General features: G+C 50.0%; 1 protein-coding gene across 1 annotated transcript; it reads left to right on the top strand.

The window, feature by feature from the left end:
* Positions 1–2,333: 2,333 nt before the first annotated feature.
* On the top strand, positions 2,334–6,420 carry KRT18 (keratin 18). The gene is made up of 8 exons (XM_004053201.5): positions 2,334–2,455; positions 2,690–3,107; positions 3,846–3,928; positions 4,268–4,424; positions 4,999–5,163; positions 5,251–5,376; positions 5,638–5,861; positions 6,241–6,420. Exons 2-8 carry the CDS (start codon positions 2,691–2,693, stop codon positions 6,359–6,361), a joined length of 1,293 nt encoding a protein of 430 aa, XP_004053249.1. The 5' UTR covers positions 2,334–2,455; position 2,690; the 3' UTR covers positions 6,362–6,420.
* Positions 6,421–20,761: the final 14,341 nt, after the last annotated feature.

Genomic DNA, 20,761 nt, shown 5'->3' with positions numbered 1-20,761 from the left:
AGACTGGACAGGTCTTACTGTTTTCCCTGTACAAGTGAAGAAATTGAAGTTCAGAGTTAGGTGACTTCCCCAAGGTTACACAGCTAGCAAAGTATCCAGGCTGGCTGACTTAAAGCTTAGCAATAACAGTAAAAGGCAGTACGTAGCTTGTTGACTCCACATACTTTATTATAAAATACTGCCCAACTTGACAGTTCTGGAATCCAGTGGGGGAATATAAAGGTGAAAGCAGGAGAGACCCCTCTGACTGGAACCTCTTACCTCCCAGAAGCCTTGTATGCAAAACCAGTGGGCATTCATTTGTATGTTATTTTGCATCCCGTTTGCCTCCCAGCCTTCAGCAGGCCCCGACCCTCCCCTGGCCAGCTTCCACCCTGACCGCCCCCTGGCTGGCTCCCATTGAGCACTGTGGGGCTCTCCCCACCATTAGGTGACAGATCAGGAACAATCCAGGGTCAGGCTCTTTATCTGTGCTCTGCCTCCCACCTGGCAGGTCCACTGGCCAGGCTCTTCCAGGGTCCCTTCTCTCCCAGGTCTGCTCTACTGTTTGTCCTCCCCTTCCCCCTCAGCTGGTAGCTCGATAAGAATCAATAGGTCCACTCCAGAGCAAAGAACACAGCCAAATGTGTCATACCAGGCCCTGCCAGAAAAACGAGCTGCTGGAGCTGACAAACTTGAAGGCCAAACACCTAAGGGTTCCCCCCAACACTTCATTCAGCAGGGATGGTCATTCAGCTTCAGGGGGCAGGCAGCATGAAAGCCTCCCTACCTCCATCCTTCTCACACAGAGGCTGGGGAGAGCGTCCTGGAGGATGCAGTCCCCTGGGGACAGGCTTCTAATCCAGACAGCCCTTACAAGGGGGGACAGGGGAAGGACTGGCCTGGAGAAAAGTCCTAGTAAAGAGGGGAGGGGCACTGGCCACCAGGGCTGGGTCGCTGCTATGATGGTCCTAGGAGTGCCTGCCTGTCCTCTCAGGCCCCGTGCGATGTGGGACACATTACTTTTATTTATTTATTTATTTATTTTGAGTCAGAGTTTCGCTCTGGTTGCCCAGGCTGGAGCGCGATGGCACGATCTTGGCTCACTGCAACCTCTGCCTCCTGGGTTCAAGCGATTCTCCTGCCTCAGCCTCCTGAGTAGCTGGGATTACAGGCACACACTGTGCCTGGTTAATTTTTGTATTTTTAGTAGAGAAGGAGTGTCATCATGTTGGTCAGGCTGGTCTCAAATTTTTTTTTTTTTTTTTTGAGACAGAGTCTCGCTCTGTTGTCTAGGCTGGAGTGCAGTGGCATCGAACTCTTGACCTCAAGTGATCCACCCGCCTCGGCCTCCCAAAGTGCTTGGATTACAGGCATGAGCCACTGTGCCCGGCGATGTGGGACACATTATCATCTCTGTGAGAGATTTTTGGTCTCTTTTGTCACCGCCCTTCTCTCCCAGCTCCTAGAACTGGGCCTGGCTCACAGTAGGTGCTGAATGCATACTGGTTGAACTGTAAATGCTCAGGATTTGTTTAATTAAGGACGCAGGAAAGGTGATATACCGGTGTGCAGAAGTCAGGACGCATTCCCTGTCCAAATCACAGTGTTCCACTGAGGCAAGGCCCTTGGGAGTGAGGTCGGGAGAGGGGAGGGTGGTGGAGGGGGCTCAGAGACTGGGTTTGTTTTGGGGAGTCTGCACCTATTTGCTGAGTGAATGTATGTGTGTGTGCATTTGAGAGCACACCTCTGTATGATTCGGGTGTGAGTGTGTGTGAAGAAACGTGGGCAGACGAGGAGTGTTTGGGAGCCAGGTGCAGCTGGGGTGTGAGTGTGTAAACAAGCAGCTGTGAGGCTCGGCATTGCTTCTCCTCCTCTTCTCCAGCTCCCAGCCTTTCTTCCCCGGGACTCCTGGGGCTCCAGGATGCCCCCAAGATCCCCTCCACAAGTGGATAATTTGGGCTGCAGGTTAAGGACAGCTAGAGGGATTCACAGGCCATTCCACCCGCACACCACCAGACCCCCAAATTTCTTTTTTCTTTTTTTTTTTTTTGAGACGGAGTCTCACTCTGTCGCCAGGCTGCAGTGGCGCGATCTCGGCTCACTGCAACCTCCGCCTCCCAGGTTCAAGCGATTCCCCTTCCTCAGCCTCCCAAGTAGCTGAGACTACAGGCGCGCACCATCACGTCCGGCTAATTTTTTGTATTTTAGTAGAGAGGGGTTTTCACCATGTTGGCTAGGATGGTCTCGATCTCCTGACCTCGTGATCCGCCCGCCTAAGCCTCCCAAAGTGCTGGGATTACAGGCGTGAGCCACTGCGCCCGGTCAAGACTCCCAAATTTCAAACTCGCCAGCACCTCCTCCACCTGGGGGAGAAGAGCATAATAACGTCATTTCCTGCCCTGAAAGCAGCCTCGAGGGCCAACAACACCTGCTGCCCGTGTCCATGCCCGGTTGGCCACCCCGCTTCTGGGGGGTGAGCGGGGCTTGGCAGGGCTGCGCGGAGGGCACGGGGGTGGGGCCCGGGGCGGGGCGGCCCGGGGCGGAGGGCGCGGGCTCCCAGCGGTCCACCTGTGGCTCCGGCTTCCGAAGCGGCTCCGGGGCGGGGGCGGGGCCTCACTCTGCGATATAACTCGGGTCGCGCGGCTCCCGCGGGCCGCCACCGTCGTCCGCAAAGCCTGAGTCCTGTCCTTTCTCTCTCCCCGGACAGCATGAGCTTCACCACTCGCTCCACCTTCTCCACCAACTACCGGTCCCTGGGCTCTGTCCAGGCGCCCAGCTACGGCGCCCGGCCGGTCAGCAGCGCGGCCAGCGTCTATGCAGGCGCTGGGGGCTCTGGTTCCCGGATCTCCGTGTCCCGCTCCACCAGCTTCAGGGGCGGCATGGGGTCCGGGGGCCTGGCCACGGGGATAGCCGGGGGTCTGGCAGGAATGGGAGGCATCCAGAACGAGAAGGAGACCATGCAAAGCCTGAACGACCGCCTGGCCTCTTACCTGGACAGAGTGAGGAGCCTGGAGACCGAGAACCGGAGGCTGGAGAGCAAAATCCGGGAGCACTTGGAGAAGAAGGGACCCCAGGTCAGAGACTGGAGCCATTACTTCAAGATCATCGAGGACCTGAGGGCTCAGGTAAGGGGTGGGAGGGACCTCAACTCCCAGCCTTGTCTGACCCTCCAATTATACACTCCTTTGCCTCTTTCCGTCATTCCATAACCACCCCAACCCCTACTCCACCGGGAGGGGGTTGGGCATACCTGGATTTCCATCCGCGCACCTAGCCACAGGGTCCCTAAGAGCAGCAGCTAGGCATGGGAGGGCTCTTTCCCAGGAGAGAGGGGGAAGGGGACAGGGTTGAGAGCTTTACAGAGGAAGTGGACAGCATGGAGGGAGGTAAGGAAAGGCCTGTAAAGAGGAGGAGACACTGGCTCTGGCGGAATGGGGACTATTGGAGGGTTAAGCGGATGTGGCTAAGGCTGAGTCATCTAGGAGTAAACAAGAGGCCTTCCTTTGGGAGGAGCCAATCCAGGGTGTAGGGGGCCCAGAGTGACCAGGTGCACTAGGGAAAAAATGCCAGGAGAGGGCCAGGAAGAGGACTTGTTAGTAGCGACTCACTTCTGGGCAGGCAGGCCAGCCAGCTAGCCAGCCTGCTGAGGCTTCCCAAGAGGGGCAGAGTGCTGGGATCTGGGAATCCAGGAAAGGAGGGAATGGGGTGGGGCTAGATGAAAAGGGATAGGTGTCCAGGGAGAGCCTCTGGCTATTCCTGGGACCAGGAAGTTTTCACTAGGATACATAACACTTTTTACACACTCACCCCACCCATCCCTGGCTTTCTATTCATGGAACAACCTCTCTCTACAATCCCTCCAGATCTTCGCAAATACTGTGGACAATGCCCGCATCGTTCTGCAGATTGACAATGCCCGTCTTGCTGCTGATGACTTTAGAGTCAAGTAAGTTTGGGGGCTAGAGAGCGGGGGGTCCAGGGGTGGAGCTAAGAAGGATCTGCTCCCCAGGCTGGGTCAGTTAGGGGCTCACAGTGGGATCCTGTTAGGTGTGGGTGGATGAGAGTCAGGGTCCATCAGTGTATTCATTTAACTGTTCATTTGTATAACCCCGTTTAAGAATACTGTCCTCCAAGTGCCAAGAGTGGTGCTCAGGGGATTACCACCTAATTGCTGACTCAAGTTGCTGGTTTGCAATGGGCACAGAACTTCTCTTAGTAGGTGGCATGAGTTGAGAAGGTTCTGGATCAGAGATAGGGGCCCCTCTGATCACCTCCACTCCTACAGGTATGAGACAGAGCTGGCCATGCGCCAGTCTGTGGAGAACGACATCCATGGGCTCCGCAAGGTCATTGATGACACCAATATCACACGACTGCAGCTGGAGACAGAGATCGAGGCTCTCAAGGAGGAGCTGCTCTTCATGAAGAAGAACCACGAAGAGGCAAGCAGGGGCCACTGGCCAGGCCAGGGATTGAGGGGCCAAGAGAAGTCTGGGTCGGAGAATAGACAAGACAAACCACCTGCAAGTAGCCTTGCTAAGAAGTTTAGAAATAGCAGCCTGGGCTCTTCTTAAATAAGACCGTTCTGATGAAGAGCATTCTCAGGGGGTCAAGTACACCCTGGCTCACCTGAATTACAGGTCAAAATGATATGGGTTAGAAAATGAGATGAGAACAGAAGTAGAAGCAGCTAACGCTAGGAGCTGGGGGTGATAAAGGAATGACAGCAGATGGAGTTGGTAGCGCTTCCTAAAAGATGGTAGAAGGAGCAGGTTTGTGAAGGGGAGGGTGGATAAAGGAACAGGGTGAAGTTACAGAGAAACCATCAGTGAGTGGGTGGCATTTCTACCCACTGGAGTAGAAAGGCCAGAACTGGCATTGCCCTGAGTGCAAGCCAAGGGGTTCCTCCTGTCTCTTCTCCAACTGTAGGCCTCCTAGAAGAGGCAATCACAGAAGAAAGGCCTTGTTGGAGCTCTGACCCTGAACCCTCCTCACTTTTGCCCCTGTCACCTTTAGGAAGTAAAAGGCCTACAAGCCCAGATTGCCAGCTCTGGGTTGACCGTGGAGGTAGATGCCCCCAAATCTCAGGACCTCGCCAAGATCATGGCAGACATCCGGGCCCAATATGACGAGCTGGCTCGGAAGAACCGAGAGGAGCTAGACAAGTACTGGTCTCAGCAGGTGCGTGAGGGGAGGGGATGGCTGCCAAGGTGTGGGAGGGAGGCAGACAGGGAATGAGGGGCCTGATGGACTGTCCCCACCCTGCAGATTGAGGAGAGCACCACAGTGGTCACCACACAGTCTGCCGAGGTTGGAGCTGCTGAGACAACGCTCACAGAGCTGAGACGTACAGTCCAGTCCTTGGAGATCGACCTGGACTCCATGAGAAATCTGGTGAGTGCCTTCACATCACCTGCCCAGCTCCTCCTTCACTTGGCCTCAGGCCCAACCCTGTCTCAACCCAATCCTATCCCTCGCATCATGAGTTCCTTTAGCTCAGAAAGAGTCAGTTTCCTCTTTGCATTTCCCTCCACTCCTATCCCTTATCCCAGTACTTGGCACATAGCAGGTGCCCAAAAAAGTTTCCAAAAGTGAAGGGATGAGCAGTCCTGGGACTCTGGGCTCACCCTGCCCCTCCTCTCTGTGCCCCTGCAGAAGGCCAGCTTGGAGAACAGCCTGAGGGAGGTGGAGGCCCGCTACGCCCTACAGATGGAGCAGCTCAACGGGATCCTGCTGCACCTTGAGTCAGAGCTGGCACAGACCCGGGCAGAGGGACAGCGCCAGGCCCAGGAGTATGAGGCCCTGCTGAACATCAAGGTCAAGCTGGAGGCTGAGATCGCCACCTACCGCCGCCTGCTGGAAGATGGCGAGGACTTTAAGTGAGTGGGGCTCTCCTACCCACACGTGCTGGGATCAGGAGATCACTTCTCCCCAAAGTCTGAGCTTTTGGAAGCACCCCATGTGTCTGTTCATTGGTATCCACTGAGCACTGGGCCATTGCTCCGTGGGTGCTCCTGTGTCTTCAAGGGAGTAACAGTTACAGAGGTCTCCCCATTGAAGAAAGCAAACTAAGTATTGTCCCTAGCTGTACTTAGTATGCAAATGAAGTTTGGCCTTGAGTTTCTGTTTTCTGGAGGAAGAGGCTGAGGGTGATTTGGAGATAAAGGTAGAGGTCAGGAGGCTTTTTCCCTCTACCTTTCTTGTCTCCCTTCTACTCCACGGGGCTGTTTATAACTTGGGCTTGGTCTTCTGTTACAGTCTTGGTGATGCCTTGGACAGCAGCAACTCCATGCAAACCATCCAAAAGACCACCACCCGCCGGATAGTGGATGGCAAAGTGGTGTCTGAGACCAATGACACCAAAGTTCTGAGGCATTAAGCCAGCAGAAGCAGGGTACCCTTTGGGGAGCAGGAGGCCAATAAAAAGTTCAGAGTTCATTGGATGTCACTTTGTCTTCTTTTGGCTGTTTTCATTGTGCACAAATGCCCTAACCCAACAGTCCCATCCCTGATCCAGCAGAAACCACCTCTGACCCCTGAGGGTTTCATATAGATTGGGGTGTAGAAGGAAGAGGGATCTGTATTCTTGGAAACACTTCTCAGAGACAGAGGAGGGAGCAGTAGATGTGATGGGTCACAGGCAGTGGGGATCCCTACAAGGGAATTGTGGAATCTTTGCCTTGAAGCGATCTGGTGTTCAAAAGGTCCCTGACTGATCATTAGCAGAAATCTGAACCAGAGGAGGAAATTAGGCCAAAGACAGAGGACAGAGGAGACAGGGAGACACATCTGGCCCTCCCCTACCCTGCTGCTTTACACCCTTGGCCCACTGCCCAGGGCTTCCCACCCACAGTTTTTTCCTCCAACCCCAGGCCATACTCATCCTCCAAACCTATGGTACCCTCAACTCTGTTCATTCACTCAACGGAGATATGATTTTTAGGGTGCTAGAGGTCTGGCTAGAAGTTGAGTAAATGATCATGGAAGTTCCCATCTAGGAAAGAGGTGCCCCTGAGTAAACACCCGTATAGGTAAGGATGGGCATCTTAAAACTAACCGAGGCTGGGCACGGTGGCTCACATCCGTAATCCCAGCAGTGCCACCACACCCAGCTAATTTTTGAATTTTTCATAGAGTTGGGATTTCACTGTTGCCCAGGCTGGTCTGGAACTCCTGGCCTCAAGTGATCCTCCTGCTTGTACCCTTTGGAGTGATTGGATGCCACTTTGTGTCTTCCTTGGCTGTTTTCATACTTGTATGAAAATGCCCTAACCCAACATGATTACATGTAGATATTCATTGCAGCAGTTTTGCCAAAACAAAACTACTAAAGATCAAGGCATCCATCACTCAAAGACCTAGGTTAGGTTATTTTTTTTTTTTTTTTTTTTTGAGGCAGTCTTGCTCTGTCACCCAGGCTGGAGTGCAGTGGCGCGATCCGGGCTCACTGCAACTGCCTCCTGGGTTCGAGGGATTCTCCTGCCTCAGCCTCCTGAGTAGCTGGGATTTCAGGGGCCCGCCACCATGCCTGGCTAATTTTTGTATTTTTAGTAGAGACGGGGTGTCACCTTGTTGGCCAGGCTGGTCTCGAACTCCTGACCTCGTGATCCGCCCGCCTCGGCCTCCCAAAATGCTGGATTACAGGCGTGAGTCACCGCGCCCGGCCTAGGTTAATTTTTAAAATGTTGGGTTAAGGCAAAAAAAATTTTCTTAATTTAAAAATTAGCCGGGCATGGTGACATGTACCTGTAGTCCCACTTATTCAGGAGGCTGAGGTGGAAGGATTGCTTGAGTCCAGGAAGTCAAGGTTGCAGCAAGCTGTGATCATGCCACTGCATTTCAGCCTAGGTAACAGAGTATGACTCTGTTTCAAAAAAAAAAAAGCTGGCCGGGCACAGTGGCTCACGCCTGTAATCCCAGCACTTTGGGAGGCCGAGGCGGGCAGATCACAATGTCAGGAGATTGAGGCCATCCTGGCTAACACGGTGAAACTCTGTCTCTACTAAAAGTACAAAAAATTAGCCAGGCAGCTGGGTGTGGTGGTTCATGCCTGTGATCCCAGAACTTTGGGAGGCCAAGGCGGGCGGATCACTTGAGGTCGGGAGTTCGAGACCAGCCTGGCCAACATGGTGAAACCCTGTCTCTACTAAAAATACAAAATTAGCTGGGTGTGGTGGCACATGCCTATAATCCCAGCTACTTGGGAAGTTAAGGCAGGAGAATCGCTTGAACTCAGGAGGTGGAGGTTGCAATAAGCCGAGATCACGCCATTGCACTCCAGCCTGGGCAACAAGAGCGAAACTCTGTCTCAAAAAAATATATATATAATATATATATGTGTGTGTATATATATATGTGTATATATGTGTGTATATATGTATATATGAGTATATATGTATATATGTGTATATGTGTATCTACATATGTGCATATATATCTGTATATATATTATATGTGTGTGTATATATGTATATATATATGTGTGTGTGTGTATATATATGTATATACACACACATATATATATGAAATAAAATTTAAAATCTTGCTGGGCATGGTGGCTCATGCCTGTAATCCCAGCACTTTGGGAGGCCAAGGTGGGTGGATCATCTGAGGTTGGGAGTGGAGAAACTCTGTCTCTACTAAAAATACAAAATTAGCCAGGCGTGATTGCGCATGATTGTAATCCCATCTACTTGGGAGACTGAGGCAGGAGAATCGCTTGAACCAAGGAGTTGGAGGTTGCAGTGAGACGAGATCGAGCCACTGCACTCCAGCCTGGCAACAGAGCAAGACTCTGTCTCAAAAAAAAAAAAAAAAAAAATAGCCAGGCGTAGTGGCATACACCTGTAGTCCCAGCTACTTGGGAGGCTGAGGCAGGAGATTTGCTTGAACCCAGCAGGCAGAGGTTGCAGTGAGTGAAGATCACACCACTGTACTTCAGCCTCGGTGACAGAACAAGACTCCATCTCAAATAAATAAATAAATAAAACTAAATACAATAAAATCTCCCCTCTTCACTCCCTAGAAGTAACCACTGTTAAATACCTTTTAAAATTAGACATATACAAGTACATTTCATTATGTTTTATATATGTAAAATTATCCAGCTCTGCATCTTGATTTCTTTTTTTTTTTTTTTTTTTAATTGAGACAGAGTCTCACTCTGTCGCCCAGGCTGGAGTGCAGTGGCACCATCACGGCTCGCTGCCACCTCTGCTTCCCGGGTTCAAGCGATTCTCCTGCCTCAGCCTACTGAGTAGCTGGGATTACAGGCACCCACCACCACGCCTGGCTAATTGTTGTATTTTTAGTAGAGACAGGGTTTCACCATGTTGATCAGGCTGGTCTCGAACTCCTGACCTCGTGATCCACCTGCCTCGGCCTCCCAAAGTGCTGGGATTACAGGCGTGAGCCACCATGCTTGGCTTTGATTTCTTAAATTCTACTTTCTTCATTTAACAATACGTCTCGGGGCTGGGCACGGTGGCTCACGCCTGTAATCCCAGCACTTTGGGAGGCTGAGGCGGACGGATCACGAGATCAGGAGATCGAGACTCTCCTGGCTAACACAGTGGAACCCCATCTCTACTAAAAATGCAAAAAAAATTAGCTCGGCGTGGTGGCAGGCACCTGTAGTCCCAGCTACTCTGGAGGCTGAAGCAGGAGAATGGAGTGAACCTGGAAGGCGGAGCTTGCAGTGAGCCGAGATCGCACCACTGCATTCCAGCCTGGGCAACAGAGCAAGACTCCGTCTCAAAAAAAATAAATAAATAAAAATACATCTTGGACACCTTTCTGAATCAGTATACATAGACCTGCCCCATTCATTTGAGTAGCTGCTTAGTACTCTACTGCGTGGAGTACAAATTAATTAACCTAACCTAGGTCTTCAAGTAATGGATGTCTTGATCTTTTTTTTTTTTTTTTTTGAGACAGAATCTCACTCTGTCGCCCAGGCTGGAGTACAGTGCTATGATCTCAGCTCACTGCAACCTCTCCCTCCTGGGTTCAAGTAATTCTCCTGGCTCAGCCTTCCGAGTAGCTGGGACTACAGGTGCATGCCACCATGCCCAGCTAATTTTTAGTATTTTAGTAGAGACAGGGTTTCACCGTGTTGCCAAGGCTGGCCTCGAACTGAGCTCAGGCAATCCACCAGCCTTGGCCTCCCAAAGTGCTGGGATTACAGGCATAAGCAACCACGCCCAGCCTAAAAGCTTTTTCTTTTCTTTTCTTTTTTTTTTTTTTTTGACAGAGTCTCGCCCTGTCGCTCAGGCTGGAGTGCAATGGCACGATCTTGGCTCACTCCAACCTCTGCCTCCCAGGTTCAAGCGATTCTCCTGCCTCAGCCTACTGAGTATCTGGGATTACAGGCACCCTCTACCATGCCCAGCTAATTTTTTGTATCTTTTAGTAGAGACGGGGTTTTCACCATGTTGATCAGGCTGGCCTTGAATTCCTGACCTCGTGATCCACCTGCCTCGGCCTCCCAAAGTACTCGGATTATAGGTGTGAGCCACCGTGCCTGGCCATCTTGATCTTTAGCAGCTTTGTTTTTGCAAAAAACAGACACCAGCCAACGTTATAGGATGCGCAGCTGACTGAAGGTAAAACAGGAAGTCCCTGGGGAGCCTGAGCAGTACTTGCAGCTGAGTCAAGCTGATCAGAGTAATCCAAGACGATGCACCTGATACGATTAGCCCTCCCATTAGACAATGTCTCACAGTTCCCAGGGTGCTTATGCATTTGATCCTCATTACAATCCTGTGAGGTATGCAAGGCTGTGGGTATTATTGGCTCTGGCTCTGAGAGTTGGATACTGAGGTCCACAGGCATCATGCGACTTGTCTGAGGTCGCAGAGCTGGAAGCTTAAAGCAGGAACCATATCTCCAGGTTCCCAGTCTGCAGGTCTTTCCTCTGTGTGCTATAACTTAACAGTGCGAGCTGCACAATAGACTCCCTGGGAAGCTTTACAAACAATACTGAGGCCTGGGTCCCAGCACCAGAGATTCTGATTCAGGTGTTTGGAGGGCAGGACTCAGGGCAAATGTTTGAAAAGCTCCCTAGGTGACTCCAATAGACAGGCAAGGTCGGGGGCCAGACCCAAGCTGTACCTGGGGTTTGCAGCATGACATTCCTTCCTGATTCAGGTTATGCTTGTGTCAGATTTATTTATCTATTTATTTATGTATTTATGAGACTTTGTCACCTAGGCTGGAATGCAGTGGTGTGATCTTGGCTCACTGCAACCTCTGCCTCCTGGGTTCAAGTGATTCTCCTGCCTCAGCCTCCCAAGTAGCTGGGATTACAGGTGCACGCCACCACGCCTGGCTAATTTTTGTATTTTTAGTAGAGACAGGGTTTCACCATGTTGGTCATGCTGGTCTTGAACTCCTGACCTCATGATCCGCTGGCCTCAGCCTCCCAAAGTGCTGAGATTACAGGTGTGAGCCACTGTGCCAGGCTGGCTGTGCCTATTTTAAACAGCGCACTGCTGGAAAATCCCGAGGCCTCTGGAACAATCCTACTCATTCCCCAGCATGGGAAGATGACTGAGGGGCAGCCTATTTTGTCCCCCAAGCACCAAAGGGAAAAATTATCAATCCCAAGGTTATAACATGGAGTCATCTGTTCCATATTATATCAGTCCTATTTTATCCATTCTCTATCAAAGTGCAACCCAACCCAGATGATAAAATTAATAAATGGTACTGGAAGATACAGAATGGCATATAGTGCCATTTGAGGGAAAAAAGCAACTCATATGTATATACCCTTGTACATGCAAACATCTCTACAAGGAGACAGGAAATTGGAATTCGTGATTGCCTCCGGGGAGAGAAATTGGTAGGGGGGAAACAAGGTGGGAAGGGAGACTACTTTACATTGTGTGTCCTTTTATACCTTCTGAATTAGTTATTATTAATTACAAAGAAAGCAGGGAAGGATTGTTAACTTTCCTTTTTTTTTTTTTTTTGAGACGGAGTCTCGCTCTCGCCCAGGCTGGAGTGCAGTGGCGCGATCTCGGCTCACTGCAAGCTCCGCCTCCCAATTCTCATGCCTCAGCCTCCCAAGTAACTAGGATTGCAGGTGCACACTACGCCTGGCTAATTTTTTGTATTTTTAGTAGAGGCGCCATGCCTGGCTCCACCATATTCTTTCAATCAGTCATTCGATAAGTATTTATTGAGCACCTACTGTGTACTAAGACCTGTTCTAAGTCCAGAGAATACGGTGGTGAATAAAACAGACCAAAAAAATCCCTGTTCTTGTGGAGTTTACATTCTAGCAGATAGAGACATAATAAACGATAATTTAGCCAGTAAATTATAGAGTATGTTAGAAAGAGTATGTGTTATGGGAAAAGATAGAGCAAGGTATGAGGACTCAGCCGTTGGTGGGGTAGGAGTATATTAGTTTCCTATTACTGCTGTAACAAATTACCATAAACTTAGCGACTTAAAACAATATACATGTTATCAGCATAGTGGCTCATGCCTGTAATCCCAGCACTTTGGGAGGCTGAGGTGGGAGGATCACAAGGTCAGAAGATCGAGACCATCCTGGCTAACATGGTGAAACCCCATCTCTACTAAAAATACAAAAAAATTAGCCGGGCATGGTGGCGGGTGCCTGTAGTCCCAGCTACTCAGGAGGCTGAGGCAGGAGAATGGCTTGAACCCGGGAGGTGGAGCTTGCAGTGAGTCGAGATTGCACCACTGCACTCCAGCCTGGGCGACAGAGCGAGACTCAAAAAACAACAACAACAACAACAACAACAAAAACAATGTACACGTTATCTTACAGTTTGTTATCTTACAGTTTGGTATATCAGAAGCCCTATCAGGTTGTCTGCAGAGCTATTTTCCTTCTACAGGTTGTAGGTGGAACTGGTTTCCTTGACTTTTCCAGCTTCTAGACGTCACCTGCATTCCTTGACTTGGTCCCATCTGCCATCTTTAAAGCCAGCATCTTCAAATCTCTCCCCACTTCCCTCTCTCCTGACTTCTGCTTCCATTATCCTCACATCTCCTTTCTCTGACCCTTCTGCCTCCTTCTTATAAGGATCCTTTGATGACATTAGATTTACCCAGACAATGAGCATAATCTCCCTAACTTAAGATCCTTGATTTACATGGCAAAGTCCCTGTTGCTGTGTAAGGAAACTCACAGGCAAAGAGGGGCGGTTAGGATATGGACATCTTGGGATGGGAGGGGACCATTATTCAGCCTACCATAGGAAGGGGGCAGCAGATTGCGGAATTTTTTGTTTTTGTTTTTCTTCTGAGATGGAGTTTCATTCTTGTTGCCCAGGCTGGAGTGCGATGGCTCAATCTCAGCTCACTGCAACCTCCGCCTCCCGGGTTCAAGAGATTCTCATGTCTCAGCCTCCCGAGTAGCTGGGATTACAGGCATGAGCCACCATGCCAGGCTAATTTTGTATTTTTAGTAGAGATGGGGGTTTCTCCATGTTGATCAGGCTGGTGTCAAAATCCCAATCTCAGGTGATCCGCCTGCCTCAGCCTCCCAAAGTGCCGGGACTACAAGTGTGAGCCACCGTGCCTGGCCATGGACAATCTTATTTTTATTCCCTGACTCTATTGCTACCTCTGAGCTGGTATCTCAATATTTACCTCCAGCCCTAGCCTCTCTTGAGCTTCAGAACTGTGCCATATTTTCCAACTGCCTTTGTTTCATTTCATCATGTGGCATACTTAGCTATTTATGTCATCTTCCCCATGAGACTGGAAATGCCTTGAAGACAGGTACCCTATTTTTTTGTTTCTTTGGTTTGTGTTATTGTTTTTTGTTTGTTTGTTTTGTTTTGTTTTGAGACAGTTTCACTGTTGTTGCCAAGGCTGGAGTGCAATGGCATGATCTCAGCTCACTGCAACCTCCACCTGCTGGGTTCAAGTGATTCCCCTGCCTCAGCCTCCCAAGTAGCTGGGACTACAGGCATGCGCCACCACACCCAACCATTTTTGTATGTTTAGTAGAGATGGGGGGTTCACCATGTTGGCCAGGCTGGTCTCAAACTACTGACCTCAGGTGATGTGCCCACCTCATCCTCTGAAAGTGTTGGGATTCCAGGTGTGAGCCACTGCACCCGGCCTACCCTGTTTTATTCATCCTGGTGTCATCCTGGATTGGTCATATAACAATGGCAATTATCATAATAACCAGTATTTGGTTTTTTGGGGGGGACAGAGTTTCACTCTTGTCACCCAGGCTAGAGTGCAATGGCACGAACTCAGCTCACTGCAACCTCTTCCTCCCAGGTTCAAGTGATTCTCCTGCTTCAGCCTCCCAAGTAGCTGGGATTACAGGCGTGCACCACCATGCCTGGCTAATTTTTGTATTTTTAGTAGAGATCGGGTTTCACCATGTTGGCCAAGCTAGTCTCAAACTCCTGACCTCAGGTGATCCACCCACCTTGGCCTCCCAAAGTGCTGGGATTACAGGCATGAGCCACCGCGCCTGGCCAGTAACCAGTATTTACTGAGCACTTTCTATGTGTCAGGCACTGTGCTAAGCACATTACATATATTAATTCACTTAATCCTAACAACAACCCTATGAGATGGATAGTATTACAATCCTCATTTTACAGGTGAAGAAACTGAGGCTCAGAAAGGTAAACTACCTTCCTTAAGGTCTCACAGCTAAATAAATGGCAAAGCCAGAATTCAAACCCAGGCAGTCTGGCTGCAAAATCCAAAGGCAGTAGTTGGAATGGATTGGCATTCAGCTCCATTCCAAATTGGTACCTTTCTGCTTCAGAAACCAAAGAGCTAAAAAGTACATTTCCCAGATGTCCTTGCAGCTAGGAAGTGAATTATGTCGCACTAATTAGATGCAGATGAATACGATTCGGAAAGTGGAAGTGAGGTGAAGACCCTCCTCTGCTGCTTTGATTGTTCCTGCTAGCACGTCTGGTCATGAGGCTGTGGGATTTTTCTGGAGCAGTGTCCAGTGTCCAGTCATTTGCTTTGTAGGTATTGAGTATTGTGAGACAGTTGAACCACAAGGAGCAGTAGTGGTTTCCTGATCCATGGATCACAGCTGCAATTTGTGTTCATGGGTTCAGTCAGCTTCAGGATCCCCACCAGCTACAGTAGTTTATTTCCTGCAACTAGAATTCAGGATGATACCTTCAAGGAAGGGATCTGAGAGTGGATATCTGAAGTCTCAGTTATCACATGTAATGACAAAATGAATAAATTAATTTACTACCTGGGATCACCAGGAATGACTGGCCTATTGAAGGTAAGGCTTTGGCAGGCTACACACTGTTGAGATTAAATCGTTACGGTGGGGAAAGGAAATCAAAGGCCCTGGTGTGGTCTGGCTGCTTAACTGCACTGGCGAGCTTAAAGAATTAAAAAAAAAAAAAAAAAAAAAAAAAAAAAAGGCCGAGCGTGGTGGCTCACATCTGTAATCCCAGCACACTTTGGGAGGCTGAGGTGGGCGGATCACCAGGTCAAGAGTTTGAGACCAGCCTGGCCAACATGGTGAAACCCCATCTCTACTAAAAATACAAAAATTAGCTGGGTATGGTGGCGCATGCTTGTAGTTCCAGCTACTCAGGAAGCTGAGGCAGGAGGATCACTTGAACCCGGGAGGCAGAGGTTTCAGTGAGCTGAGATCGTGCCACTGCACTCCAGCCTGGGCAACAGAGTGAGACTCTTTCTCAAAAATAAAAATAAAAAATAAACAAGAAAAAAAATGGCTGGGTGAGGTGGCTCACGCCTGTAATCCCAGCACTTTGGGAGACCAAGGTGGGCAGATCACGAGGTCAGGAGTTCGAGACCAGCCTGGCCAACATAGTGAAACCCCATCTCTACTAAAAATACAAAAATCAGCCAGGCGTGGTGGTGCACACCTATAATCCCAGCTACTTAAGAAGCTGAGGCAGGAGAATCGCTTGAACCCAGGAGGTGGAGGTTAGAGTGAGTTGAGGTCACGCCATTGCACTCCAGCATGAGCAACAGACAGAGATTCCGTCTCAAAAAAAAAAAAAAAAAAAAATTCATTTAACTTGGCCCAGGAATTCGGGTGGCCGAGGCAAGCGGATCACTGGAGGGCAGTTCGAGACCAGCCTGGCCAACATGGCAAAACCCCGTCTCTCCTAAGAATACAATAAATGAGCCGGGAGAGGTGGTGCACCCCTGTAATTTCAGCTACTCAGGAGGCTGAGGCACGAGAATCGCTTGAACCTGGGAGGCAGAGGTTGCAGTGAGTGGAGATGGTGCCACTGCACTCCAGCCTGGGTGACAGAGCGAGACCCTGTCTCCAAAAGTAAATAAATAAATAAACAAAGATTCATCTGTGTTGTTGCATGTAACAGTAGTTCCTTTTTTTGTTGAGTTATATTCCATTGTGTGCATGCACCGTCATCTGTTTACCTATTCACCAGCTGAAAAATGTTTAGAATGTTTCCGATTTGAGGCATTTATGAATAAAGTTGCCATAAACACTCAATGTATGGATTTTTGCATTTTCATTTCATTTTTCTTGAGTAGTTTTCATTTCTCTTGGGTACCTAGGAGTGAGATGCTGGGTCATGTGGTAAGTGGTTGTTTTTTGTTTGTTTGTTTGAGACAGAGTCTCGCTCTGTCACCCAGGTTGGAGTACAGTGGCATGGTCTTGGCTCACTGCAACCTCCGCCTCCCGTGTTCAGGCAATTCTCCCACCTCAGCCTCCCGAGTAGCTGGGATTACAGGCATGCACCACCATGCCTGGCTAATTTTTTAGTGTTGGGATTACAGGCGTGAGCCACTGCGCCTGGCCAAGAGTATCTTTTATGTACAACTATTATGTACCCGTAAAAATATTTTTAAAGGAATAAATTTATTTTACTCATAAAAAAACTGAGGCCCAGAGGGTGACTGACTCAAGGTCACAGAGATAGTGACAGGGCTGGGACAAGGATTCAGACTGCAGAGCTTCTCAGCTTTTCTCACTCTGGTGGGTGACCCAGACCAGGTGCAATGGGAATGTTCCTGACTTCATCTTCCTTCATCAAGAGTTGCTGGGGCTTCCCCAAGGGCTGGGAGTGGAGAGAGGCCGCAGGCCAGGGCCAGGGACTGGGTGGAGCTGGGAGTGAGTGTCTGTGCACGACCCTTCTCATCTCTGGTGAGCATAACCAGATTGGGACAGGCCTTCAGAGAAGGAAGGGGCAGGGGCAGTCGTGGCACCTGGGAAGAGGACACTGGAATTCTGTGCTCAGCTTACAATAATATCAAACCTTATGTAGCACTTATCCTGGGCCAGATAGGGTCCTAAAAGCTTAACATATATTAATTCATTTAATCCTCCCAACAATCCCAAGAATGCGCTCTCTTTAGCCCTATTTTAGGAGCGAGGAAATGAAGGAGCTGAGAGGTTAAGGGACTTGCCCAGGAACTCCAGTTCGCCAGTGGCTTGCCAGGGATTTGAGCCTGGAGAGTCTCACTCTCTGTCCGCATCTCAGTCGCGCTGATCTCGGCCACACGTGGGTCCATAGGCTGGTCCTCCCTCACGAGTGGCCTCCGCGAGCCCCTGGCCCCTGGAGCGCCCTCCTCCCAGCCACCAGACCCTCTGAGGCCTGACTCCTGGCTAGGCGGGGCTAAGGGGCGAGGAGAGCTGGGGGACAAAGCCCCTTTATGTCGGGGTGGGATTCCCCTTAAAGCCACAGCCAAGATGGAACAGGATGGGGGGCAGAGAGGGACTGGGGGAAGGCGCCAAAGCCCGGGACCGAGGGGGAGCGGGGAGGAGCTGGACTCTACTCGAGGGAGGATCCGAGGGCGGGCAGGCGGAACCCTCCTCCTTAAAGATCTCGCAGTGAGGTTAGGGAGCTGCTCCCCGGCTCTGGGAAGCCGCTATCCTGCCCATACCCTCCTTTCTCTCCGCTGCTGCCCCTGCCTCACTCCCGCGCGCTCCCAGTGGGTGGTGCCTGGGTGTCCCCGGCTCGGCAGCTGCGGCTGCTTCCCAGCCCCGGGGTCTCAGGGCCGTCCCGCCGGTCCCAGGGCACCGCTCCTGTGCCCCACGCCTCCGCTTCCCCAGTTGCCCCCTGACTACAAGAGTCTCCTGGTTTTCGGCTTGTCCTGGGACTCCTGGGAGAGCCCACCGAGAGTTCTGGGGCACCCGCAACCTCCCTCGTCTCCTAAGAGGGTGGGGGAGTTCTTTTCTAAATTTTATAAACCTCAAGGGGAAAAACCAAGGGGTGTATGTGTGCACGTTTGGGGTAATATTTGAGTATTAAAAAACAACCTTCCTCCCAAAATAAATAAATGAATAATAAAAAATTAGCCTGCCTTGGCCGGGCGCAGTGGCTCACGCCTGTAATCCCAGCACTTTGGGAGGCCGAGGTGGGCGGATCACGAGGTCAGGATATCGAGACCATCCTGGCTAACACGGTGAAGCCTCGTCTCTACTAAAAATACAAAAAATTAGCCGGGCGTGGTGGTGGGCGCCTGTAGTCCCAGCTACTCAGGAGGCTGAGGCAGGAGAATGGCGTGAACCCGGGAGGCGGAGCTTGCAGTGAGCCGAGATCGCGCCACTACACTCCAGCCTGGGCGACAGAGCGAGACTCCATCTCAAAATAAATAAATTAATTAATTAAATTTAATTTAAAATTTTTAAAAAATTAGCCTGCCTTGGTGGTGCGCACCTGTTATCCCAGCAACTCGGGAGGCTGAGGCAGGAGGACTGCTTGAGACCAGGGGTTGAAGAACAGGCTGGGCAACAAAGTAAGACTCCATCTCTACAAAAAATTTTAAAATTTACCTGGGTGGTCGCGCGTGCCTTTGGTCCCAGCTACACAAGGGGCCCAGACGGGAGGACTGCCTGAGCACCAGAGGTTGAGGCTGCAGTGACCCATGTTTGCACCACTGCACTCCAGCCTGGGTGAAAGAGTGAGATCCTGTCACAAAGATAAATAAATAAATAAGTAGAATGCAGAGCAATGAAACCCTCATATGTTGCTGGTGGGAATACAAAACGTGTACAACTACTTTGGAAAACAGTTGGGCCGTTTTTTCTAATTTTAAAAACACACCTCCCAGTGCGGTGGCTCACGCCTGTAATCCCAACACTCTGGGAGGCTGAGGCGGGCGGATCACGAGGTCACGAGTTCAAGACCAGCCTGGCCAATATGGTGAAACCCTGTCTCTACTAAAAATACAAAAAAAAAAAAAAAATAGCCAGGTGTGGTGGCATGCGCCTGTATTTCCAGCTACTTGGGAGGTTGAGGCAGAAGAATTGCTTGAACCTGGGAGGCGGAGTTTGCAGTGAGCCGAAATCATGCCATTGCACTCCAGCCTTGGGCAACAGAGCAAGACTCTGTCTCAAAAAAAAATAGTAATAAAAATAAAAATATACTTACCAGCTCGGTGTGGTGGCTCACACCTCTGATCCCAGCACTTTGGGAGGCCGAGGTGGGTGGATCACCTGAGGTCAAGAGTTCGAGACCAGCCTGACCAACATAGAGAAACCCCGTCTCTACTAAAAATACAAAATTAGCCAGGCGTGGTGGTGCATGCCTGTAATCCTAGCTACTTGGGAGGCTGAGGCAAAAGAATCACCTGAACCCGGGAGGCGGAGGTTGCAGTGAGCCAAGTTTGTGCCATTGCACTCCAGCCTGGGTGACAAGAGTGAAACTCCGTTCTCAAAAAAATAAATAAATAAAATAAAGTAAATAAACAGATGGTTCAAGTTTGGCCTCTCCCAGTAGGAATCCTCTTTGTGGCCTTCCTAACATCTGGCCTCCGTATGAAGAATTTATGACAGTATAGCCCCTGTTGGATAATAATTGTATAATTACTGGAACATTATTGTTCCTTCTACTGGGCTGAAATCTGCCTCCTACTAACCTTCTAAACTCAGCTCTGCCCACTAGAGTTACACAGAACTCCCTCTTCCATTAGATTTCAGGCATAAGTGATTATTCTTCCCCTAACCTGTATAAAAGCAACCCCAGTCATGGTGTAAGGATTTAGCTGCACTGCTGGCCTCAACCTCACCTGCCTGAATGAGCTGGAAAATAATTATCTACACAGAAACAGCCCGAGGAATTAGAATGATAGTGATGCTCAGATCCGGGGAGGCTGTGTCCCCCTGAAGGCCCTGGTCAGATCCTGGTGAAGTGGATGGTGCTGCCACAGGAGGGATGTAGGGTAAACTTCTCAGAGACTCAGGGCACTCCAGTGATCTGGGCCCAAAGCACACAGTTCCTTTTCCTCTCCCCACAATCCACACTGGAGCAGCAGGCTCTAGTGGGCCCCTCCCAGGCTGGCAGAACTTTCCCTATCACCCACTCCCCAGAAGCAAAAAAAGTTTAAAAAGCACCAGCCTAAGGCTGGGCGCAGTGGCTCATGCCTGTAATCCCAGCACTTTGGAAGGCTGAGGCGGGCAGATCACAAGGTCAGGAGTTCAAGACGTGCCTGACCAACATGGTAAAACCCCGTCTCTACTAAAAATACAAAAATTAGCCAGGCATGGTGGTGCATGCCTGTAATCCCAGCTACTCGGGAGGCTGAGGCAGGGGAATTGCTTGAACCCGAGAGGCAGAGGTTGCAGTGAGCCAAGATCATGCCATTGCACTCCAGCCTGGGCAACGGAGCAAGACTCCGTCTCAAAAAAAATAAATTATTGTACATTTAAAAATAACTAAAAGAGTATAATTGGATTGTTTGTAACATAAAGGATAAATGCTTGAAGTGATGGATGCCCTGATGAGATTATTATGCATTGTATGCCTGTATCAAAATATCTCGTGTACCCTAAAATAGATACACATAC

This window comes from Gorilla gorilla, chromosome 10, assembly GCF_029281585.2.
Source record: "Gorilla gorilla gorilla isolate KB3781 chromosome 10, NHGRI_mGorGor1-v2.1_pri, whole genome shotgun sequence".
Taxonomy (NCBI): Eukaryota; Metazoa; Chordata; class Mammalia; order Primates; family Hominidae; genus Gorilla; species Gorilla gorilla.
Note: the sequence above shows the minus strand (reverse complement) of the source record. Positions and strands in the feature narration are given on the sequence as shown.

What these genes read in the sequence shown, in the direction of transcription:
- KRT18 (XM_004053201.5), top strand. Translation starts at nt 2,691, where the DNA reads ATGAGCTTCACCACTCGCTCCACCTTCTCCACCAACTACCGGTCCCTG. An exon ending in ACAAGTACTGGTCTCAGCAG is followed by an intron (nt 5,164 to 5,250) that starts GTGCGTGAGGGG and finishes CCCACCCTGCAG; the next exon opens with ATTGAGGAGAGCACCACAGT. An exon ending in GAAGATGGCGAGGACTTTAA is followed by an intron (nt 5,862 to 6,240) that starts GTGAGTGGGGCT and finishes CTTCTGTTACAG; the next exon opens with TCTTGGTGATGCCTTGGACA.